General features: G+C 36.6%; 1 protein-coding gene across 1 annotated transcript; it reads left to right on the top strand.

Moving 5' to 3' along the window:
• The first annotated feature begins 343 nt into the window (after positions 1-343).
• On the top strand, positions 344-8,973 carry slc1a8a (solute carrier family 1 member 8a). Its single transcript, XM_048155900.1, is given in 13 exon segments — positions 344-1,161; positions 1,163-1,459; positions 2,707-2,785; positions 2,886-3,117; positions 4,204-4,246; positions 4,958-5,165; positions 5,255-5,354; positions 6,413-6,646; positions 6,761-6,797; positions 6,799-6,956; positions 7,236-7,370; positions 7,667-7,763; positions 8,488-8,973. Coding segments are annotated over 13 exon segments (1,818 nt in total). The 5' UTR covers positions 344-1,128; the 3' UTR covers positions 8,653-8,973.
• The last annotated feature ends 797 nt before the right edge of the window (positions 8,974-9,770 follow it).

The following is a 9,770-nucleotide window of genomic DNA, read 5'->3' on the forward strand; positions in this document are numbered from 1 at the left end:
AAAACACTCCGGGGGGTTGAATTTTGCCATACTTCCGAGGCTGTGTGCTTGTCAAGCACTTCTGACACCATGTAAAGGTTTTTTAATGAAAACACTCGTCTTAACAGAACAACAGAATCCTTTTATTCTCGTCTCCAGCCATGAACTCAACATGTGCCCAACTACTTCCCGGAACAACCACGTAATCCCCTTTTCTTAAAGCAACACACACATTACACTCTGTTTTCCTAAAGCCATCAGGTTGTGGTGGCCCAGATGCAAGGGCCCTTTCATCGCTGCTTGCAGCTTTAATTGGCTGTTGTGATTTCAGATTTTTTTTTTTTTTTTCAGAATTGCTGTTGTATTTTCTGATTTGTACTTTTTTTTGTACTTCAAAGCCACCATAGTAGGCTCACAAATATTAATTAAGCATTATAAGTCTGTGTTCAACAAATCAGTTAATTCAAATTTCTCACTAACACAAAAAGACAATCGCAAGTTGACGCCACCTACTGTAAGGTGTAACCTGCAGAAAAAGTCAAAGAACAAATAAATGAATTAGTTTGAAAAAACTTTTTAGTGAAAGGATTTATAGATTCAAGTCACAATTGTTAGAGTACAGATTTTTGTAAATGTTGAGATTTTTTTTTAAGGGGAAAAAGACTAGGAGCTCATATCTAGCACTATCAATAAATCACAGTGTTGGTCAGTTATACCTCGAAAATCCTGTAAAACCACAACAAGATAGGCTATATCAACACTAGGCTACCAAACTTCAAGACTTTTTAACTTCATTTACCTATGCCAGCCTATTCTTCAGGGAAGGACTGATTTATTTTTCGTAATGGACACTCAGTTGTAACGAGATCAGGTGAAGGCACGTGCTGACTTTCCTTGCGGCTTTAGAAACACAGATCATTTACCTCGCCTCACAATGGATTAGGTTCACGAACAACACAATGCACTACTATCTGACCCTCTATTACAGTAGTAAATAAACACAAAGGAGGGTTATTTGACATCACTTCATGGCAAAAATCTAAATGGCACAGAGCCACTGTCAACAGGGAAGTGTTAGATTTTATTACTACATCCTAATCCTCTTAGCCTTCTAATTCCTCCCGACCGTGGTCTTGAGATGCTGGATGGATGCATGATGGCTTAATCTCTCGTAAGAAAAGGTTACCTCCGCTTTGCCCTCCTGCGTTACTCGCAGCGTTTTGCCATGGAGGAGCTACTGATACCCGCAGATGTCGAGGACGCGCCGCCCGAGTCTGCAACCTTCTTCTCTCCGGCGGGACCTGCTAAAACCTCGCTGGAGAGAATGAAGGACTGCATGGCCAGCACGTTCTCAGTCAATGTCAGGGAGTATGTGAAGAACTACATAAGGCGAAACGGGTTGCTGACGCTCTCGGTACTAGCTGTAATCACAGGATGCGTCCTGGGCTTCATGCTGAGGGGCCTGGCTCTCTCCACACAGGTAGGCCTATTAAACTAGCATTTTAGAGAAATGAATGACTGTGGACATGTCCCTGAAAATGCACACAAGGCTGGAAAAGTATTGCAGTTGTTGTAAAGTTGTTAGTGATGCATTATCTCCTGTGTGCACGTCAAACAACCTTCCAACACCTATTTTTATATATTGTATTATCTTTTGATCAGATTTATGAAAGGGTCAAAATGTTTTATTGTGCCTTTTATTCGACTCTCCATCCTTCATCAAGTTTATTCTTGATTTAACGTAATTTTTTTGAGCATTTAGAAAATGTCTTTTATGATTTAGTGGAACTTACAGTATATTTCCCGTTGGGCTAAATGGGTTTTAACTCAAATAAATTACTTGAGTTTTTAAAATAAATCACTAGGATGTGCCATCCAGGTCACGTGTCCATAAGCAGCACAATTAGATCTGTGTCCATTTTCATTCCATTTTTGCTATTATAACTCCAAATATAAATATATATATATATATATATATATATATATATATATATATATATATATATATATATATATATATATATATATATATTGAAAAATATCATTGATTTTTAATTTTTGTTGTGATGGATTGAGGCATGTAGGTTTATATATTAGGAATTAGGCTACTTAAGAACATCTGTGCTCAGTGATCTAATCCTAGACAGACAGACAACAACATACTCATACTTCCAATAAGAAGTATTACATTTTGGCATTTAACTCATCCCATAAGAGCAACCTCTAATCAGACGGCAGGTTAAGGAGAGGTGTGCTATTACTTCTCTCTCTCTCTCCATCTCTCTCTCTCTCTCTCTCTCTCTCTCTCTCTATATATATACACACACACACACACACACACACACACACACATAACTGTTTTCAACACTGATAATAAGAAATATATCTTAAGCAACAAATCAGCATTTTAGAACGATTTCTGAAGGATCAAGTGACAGTGTAGACTGGAATAATGGCTGTTAAAAGTCCAGCTTTGCCATCACAGGGAAATAAAATAATTTCAAAATATATTAAAATAGAAAATAGTTCTTTTAAATTGTAATTACTGTTTTTGACCAGTAATGTGCATAACAAAATGTAACATCTGTGGTAGTGGTAGATGTAATTTCAGCCTGTTACAGAATCCTTGACATACTGTTTTTGTTTACTATACTGTAAAATTTGGAGATTTTCATTTTAAAAGTCTGATCAACATCTGAAAAACTCTTTCTCTGTTTTTGTAATCAGGCAAAAATCTATTTTTCCTTCCCTGGTGAGCTGCTCATGCGGATACTTAAAATGTTGATTCTCCCCTAATCACCTCCAGGTGGAGTTTGATTCATTTACAACTGCATATTTATCATTTAAACGTTATCAGACAAAACGCTTTTTTCTTACATTAAGAATATGTGAACATCTCATATCAGCTCTTACTGTCTCTAGTTTAATGTCTGGACTGTCATCAATGGAGTCAAAGGCCTGCTGCAGGATGGGGGTGCTAACAGTCACCTACTACCTTTGGACCACGTTCATCGCTGTAGTGGTTGGCATTGTACTTGTTCTAATCATCAAACCTGGCTATGGGACAGATGTGGAGAGCAACAGACTGGGGGGTGGACAGGTCATAACATCTGCTGATGCCCTGCTTGATCTGGTCAGGTACAGTCAGAATGGACTATGAGAAATTTTGTCAAGTAGCAACAACATCTTTGTTGGTCTTGGACCAATGTTCCTCTCAGCCAAGCAGATTTTTATAGGAGTAGGTTAAATATGGGGTTAGAGGCTTGGACAACCTTCTTTTCAACTTATTTCCATCTGATTTTAGGGGTAATTACTATTATTAATGTTAATGTTTGGACTTATTGGTGGGTTCGATATTGTTCTGTTTCAGGAATGGAAAATACCTTAAAGGGATATTTAACCCAAACATAAAAATTCTGTCCTTGTGTCGTTTCAAACCGTATTACTTGTTTTCTCCTCTGAGATACAGAAAGACAATGTTTTTCCATGCAATTACAAACAATGGGAATTAGAGCACTCAGGCTTCAAAAATTACACAAAGGCACCATAAACATATCTTAGAAGCAGTTCATACGAATGCAATGTGCAATGTGTCTAAATGATTCAGTGACTGATCCGGTGCTGAAATTCAACTTTAATAGTCTGTTCTTCACAAAAGTTTTATTATGGCTTCAAATAATATACTATAAATATAAAATCACTGTGCTATTTATTTAACACACAAATTACATGGACCACTTTTATGGTGTTTTTACACAGAAGAAAAAAGTCACATTGGTTTGGAATGGCATGAGAATAAATGATGACAGTATTAATATTAATTTTGGGTGAACTGTCCCTTTAATATCAGCTTTTTTATTGCTAAAATTATAAACTTTTGGGGTAAATTGCTCCTCATTTTGATGAGTCACTGCCATTGCCATCCATTGAAAGAGTTGCCCATGTCTGGGGAGTCTAGGCCATCCCATACAGTGCAATCCTATTAAAGCAGCGGGGTGATTAGGATATTTTTAGTAATCTGTACAAAGTAAGAAGAGGAGGACCCCCCCCCCCCCACCCCACCCCCGCCCATGAACACAGTGAGCTGCAGTTGGTCTCATGCTGCCACACTTGATAATAGCTGGTGCTTACGTTTGCAGTGTATGACATATCATAAGGGAATAATGTCCTATATATTCATAAAGATGCAATTAATGAATTAACATCATATTTTTTTATCCCCAGGAATATGATCCCCTCTAATCTCATTGAAGCCACATTCCAGCAGGTAAGTAAACACTTTAACACATCAAATGGCACTGATCTGAGAAGTGAGCTTGAAAAAAGTACTGTGTATACTACTACGAACATAAACAATACCAAAGTCCCATTCAAAGAAAGTCAGATCAATTGGTGGCCATATTTGCAATGCGTCCAAACAGCTATTTTGTGCATGCACAACCAACTACATGAACGTGAACTGTTCAATAAATGTTTTTCCAGCCAATGCACCTGTGCAGTCCTAAGTGCCCTAATTCCTAAAACCAGAGCTTCTAACGGCAGCTGCTGTGACACAATGACTTTACAAATTGATAACTGGCTTTTTTATTTAGAAGGTGGGACGTTTTCCACCATACACTTACTCTCATTCATTGTAATATGAGAGAATTGTTTTAGAATATATACAGTCCTTTGACCTCAAATCACTTGGCTTATTGTTTTCACCTGGTGGATGATAAAACAGGCCATAAAATTAAAATCCATTAGACTTACATTGTAGGATCAGGATATCACAGAGAACTTTTTTTTGAAGGTCTTGAGCCAGTAAGCAATTGCCTATAGCAACTCCCTAGAAACCACATAGCAAGGTGTTAAAAAAATATACACCTAGAATATTTACAACATGGTACAACATTGTTATACCAAGGATTGTATAAGCAAACATCACTCAAATTTTCTTAAGAAAATGTAAAACCTTATTTTTATATTTTTGTTTCAGTATAAGACAGACCTTATTCCCATCATAAAAACACCAGTGAACACTGGACGCCCAAATTTTGTTTACTTGATGCCTGATGACGACAATCCAAAGGGTCGAACGGTGCTGTTGGAACTCACGCCACCTCCAGACATCGAGTATAAGACCCGTCCAGGCAGCAGTCAGCAGATGAATGTACTCGGCATTGTTATTTTCTCAGCCACAATGGGTAAAGCATCTGCCTTCACCTAATGAAGCTTCTTCATGTAGTAAAATCATGATCAAAAGCATAAATATAACCAAGGGCTTTTTATTTAGGTCTCTTACTTGGTAAAATGGGTGAACGGGGAGCTCCACTGGTGAATGTTTGCCAGTGCATCAATGAATGTGTGATGAAGATCATTAATGCGGCCGTATGGTAAGAAAGAGAGCAGAAGTTTTTTAAAGGTTCACCGAGCCAATTCCATACAAAACAGTTGTTAAAAATAAAGTGCAAAAGTTTTTATAGAATACTTTGCTTGAGGGCTCAGATACCATTAGCTTGAGTATCTTGAGAGTAAGTGCAGCTGGCACATGTGTAATGAAAAAAAATGCAGGGATTATGGATCACCTTAACTTAGCTGTCACACACTTCTCCATGCTGCTGGGTAGTGTCAATGCTGTCAGCACATGCACAGCTGGGAATGTCTTTATTTGACACCTCCAAATCAGTGACTGAGGCCTAAAATTCAGCATGAAATCAAAATTGACCTCATTTCTTTCCTTAATACATATACATTTTAATGTGAATGAATCAGTGTGTGTCATTTTTGAAAGAAAAATGAATTTGCTAGCATCACAAAAACAAAATCATCAAAAAAATGAAAAATATATTTTTCAATTCTCAATGGACAAAAAAGGACCCTCCTAAATTTTTTTCATTGAATATACTGTTTTTCATGAAATACTTTACATTGTAGAAGTAAAAGGTTTGTGAATTGTTTTCATGTTGAATTTAACACAAAAATGTAAATTCCATTATCATTCCAAATATGTATAACTTTCTTTCTTCTGCAGAACATAAAATATATTTTAAAGAATGTTTGAACTGTTTTGTCCTTACAACAAAAGTCAAAGAACAACACAAACTTTCATTGCATCATTGGACCACACTGACTCTAACTGTATGGACAAAAAAGCACTGAAGACTTTTTTCAAAATATCTTCTTTTATGTTCCCCAGAATAAATTCATACAGGTTTAGAACAACATCAGGGTGAGAAAATAATGACATAATTTAAATTTTTAGGTTAAATATCCCTTTAATATGCCAAATTAAAGACAGGACAACAGTTCCTTATGACCGTGCAAAACAAATAAATGTGAAACACTACTGAAGCTGAAGCAATATGATGGACATTTAAAGAATCACATTCTTGAGGGTCATATGACAAATTCCTGCCAGACTCTTTAACTTCTTCTCTGCATTTTTCAACAGGTATTTTCCTTTTGGGATCATCTTCCTCGTGGCTGGCAAAATCCTGGACATGAACGACCCCTCCACACTTGGGAAGAAGCTGGGCTGGTATGGGGTGACGGTCCTTGCAGGCCTGTTTGTGCATGGCCTCATCTTGCTTCCATTCTTCTATTTCATTCTGACACGGAAAAATCCTTTCACATACATCAGAGGGCTTCTGCAAGCCATGGTCATTGCCCTAGCCACATCATCCAGGTAAGAATAAGATGAACTCCTCAAAAAATGTAAATAGCTCATCCCAACTCCATTAAATAAAGTAGAAACATGCGTTGACCTTGTAAGAGTGAGGCATCCTATTCTTTTTCACAGTTCAGCAACACTGCCCATTACAATGAAATGTTTGCTAGGAGAACTGCCGAGTGGACAGGCAGATTGCCCGGTTTGTTCTGCCAGTGGGAGCCACTATTAACATGGATGGAACAGCGCTTTATGAAGCAGTTGCTGCTATTTTCATTGCCCAGGTCAATGAGTATGAACTGGATTTCGGACAGCTGGTCACCATCAGGTACTTAGAGTTGTAAACAAATATAGTCAGGATTGGGAAAACAAAATGAAAATTAAGAATCAGCCATTTCAAATCCTATTTTGATCAAGCGCTATTCTTGATATTCATTTGAGGATACATCCCACAGATGTCTATAGTGGTTACTTTCCTACAGACAGACAAAGGTTTTTGTGCAAACTTAGTTTTAATAGTTAATGGAATCTAGAAAAACTTTTCTGACTTGATCAGTTCTATCAGGATTCAATAAAATCATAATAATCATATTCTGATTTCCTCCAGTATAACAGCGACCGCTGCCAGTATAGGTGCTGCTGGAATCCCTCAGGCAGGCCTTGTAACCATGGTGATAGTGTTGACATCTGTTGGATTGCCACCGGATGACATTACACTGATTGTGGCCATTGATTGGATCTTGTAAGTTAAAATAACTGCCATTTATCAGTTGGAAAAATAAGCTGTAATCAATTTCATGATTAATATAATTTAATGGATCATAACAATGTAAATTAAATATAAATATTAGTAACTAATTTAAAAGTAAATATTAATAAGAGTAAATATTTATACATAGTGGAGTAAATAAAAAATTGTATCAAAACAATTCACGAGGCAAATATTTGCCTCATGCATTGTTTTGATACAATTTTTTATTTCATCACTGTATAGTGATGATAGGATCAATAAAGTCTTACACCCCTTCTGGTTTAAAGAGATCGCTTTCGAACAATGATCAACGTACTAGGAGATGCTCTGGCAGCTGGAATCATTGGCCACTTGTGTCGAAAAGACTTTCCACCTGACAGAGCGGTAAGTTAACATTTTTTTTCATAGCATGTGAGTCAATGACATGACAATCAATTTTGTGCAGATCTATTAATTTATTCAAAAATATTTAAAATAAAATGAATACATATAATGATTAGAATACACCTCTTTGTGATGAGTATGTTTTTTCTGAATTAAAATTTATTTTGATATTTTTTTAGGAGCATAAAGTAAAGAAATGCCTGTCTTGATATCAAAACAAGAGCATCATTAAATATTGAGTATCATTAAAATACTGAAAACCTTATTTAGTAGTTTGGCATATTTGTTGGGGGAAAAAAATTTGAACAAACTGCTTCACTGATTATTATTTTAAAAAATCTCCATGTTTCAACTCAAGGTTCCTAAAATATCAGATAATTTTTTAACTTTATTACAAGACAAGGATATTGCAGATTTTACAGTAAATGTTAATGATATTTATGAATGATTATTCCTGATGTTTGTAAAAATACTCATCCCCTTAAAAATAAACTTAAGTATTTCAAAAACCACATGAAACCAACATGAATGCAAAGAGTACATTTCTAATAACTTGGTACACGTGTTTTAAACTTTTTCCCACTATTTTATTGCGGACACTCTTACATGTTACTGACCCATTTACAAGCCCATGTCATATGTCGAAGTCTTTTTGGAGCATCATGATTAAACTTTAGTTGTTATCTTAAAATACCACAAGCTTATTCATGTATCTTTTTTTCAGGAAAAAGCAAATGGAGCTGCACAGGACCCCCAGACTGCTCATAACATGGAGAATGTGCCTTTGACTGAAGTACCACTGCTGGCCGGCAAAGACTGTATATTTGAGGTGGTTGGGGACACTGTTTTTGAACGGCCCACAGTCTACTACAATATATGTCAAGTCTGAATCACCAGATGGTTGCCTTACAGATATCAAAAAACATCTTTTGGAGCTATGTTTCTATCACTGTGCCAAAAAGAAGTACTGAACGAACACCTTCTCTGGTTCTTCCATCTCCAGGCTTTTGTTATTGACTACAGTTTCACGAGTTCACACTTACAAATAATCAGATAGAGTAAAAGAGTAGGTGTATTTGGCTGATGGGAGGACTCCAAGCTCGGAATTTGGCCCGAACCTAGAGTACTCCGCTATATCCCTGGCAGGGATAGGAACCAGCCAATAGTGAGGAGTCAGGGTGGCGGAGGGATGCAAGAAAACTGTCAAGGAACATAGGTGAGTCGGCTATGTATATATATCTAGGCGGCCTCTTGTGCTGATTGTATAGATTTGAACGTGTTCCTCCCAAACTGTTAATAAATCATTTTTTTTTTTTTACAATCGCTAGGACATATTTCTTAATACTAAAAAACTCTAAGACATATGGTAAAAGGATAACAAAAAATGTACTGATGATTAAAATGCTAAATTTGGTATTACATTGGGAGTGGAAATGAATAGGCTTGGACTTGGTGCTGGTAACCCAATGGACAGAACAATGGTGACACCAGAATAAAAATATTCATGATTCTAACACTGAAACACATATTTATTTTAGATTAATATGTTTGCACTCTGTCACTGACTAGATATGTTTAAAATAATGTAGGCTACTTTTTACTGGTAACATAAGACATTTGGCATTATCAGGACCCACAAATATTCCCCCACTGCATTATTAGGGCCCGAGCACCGATGGTGTGAGGACCCTATTGGAATTGCTCCGTTTATTATTATTATTAGGGCCCGAGCACCGATGGTGTGAGGACCCTATTAACTTACACACACACACCGGCTAATTGCTCCGTTATAAACAAATCACACACGGCTGTGTTGATTATTATTATTATTATTAGGGCCCGAACTAAATTAATATTAATATATTAATATTACTATATTAATATTACTGCACCGATGGTTCTCAACTCCCAACATACACAAGTGAGGACCCTATTGCTTTATCTCATCTCATCCCATCTCACCAACAGAATTGCTCAGCCAATTCTTCTTCTTCTCCAAAATGAATC

Source organism: Megalobrama amblycephala, linkage group LG14, assembly GCF_018812025.1.
Source record: "Megalobrama amblycephala isolate DHTTF-2021 linkage group LG14, ASM1881202v1, whole genome shotgun sequence".
NCBI classification, from domain to species: Eukaryota; Metazoa; Chordata; class Actinopteri; order Cypriniformes; family Xenocyprididae; genus Megalobrama; species Megalobrama amblycephala.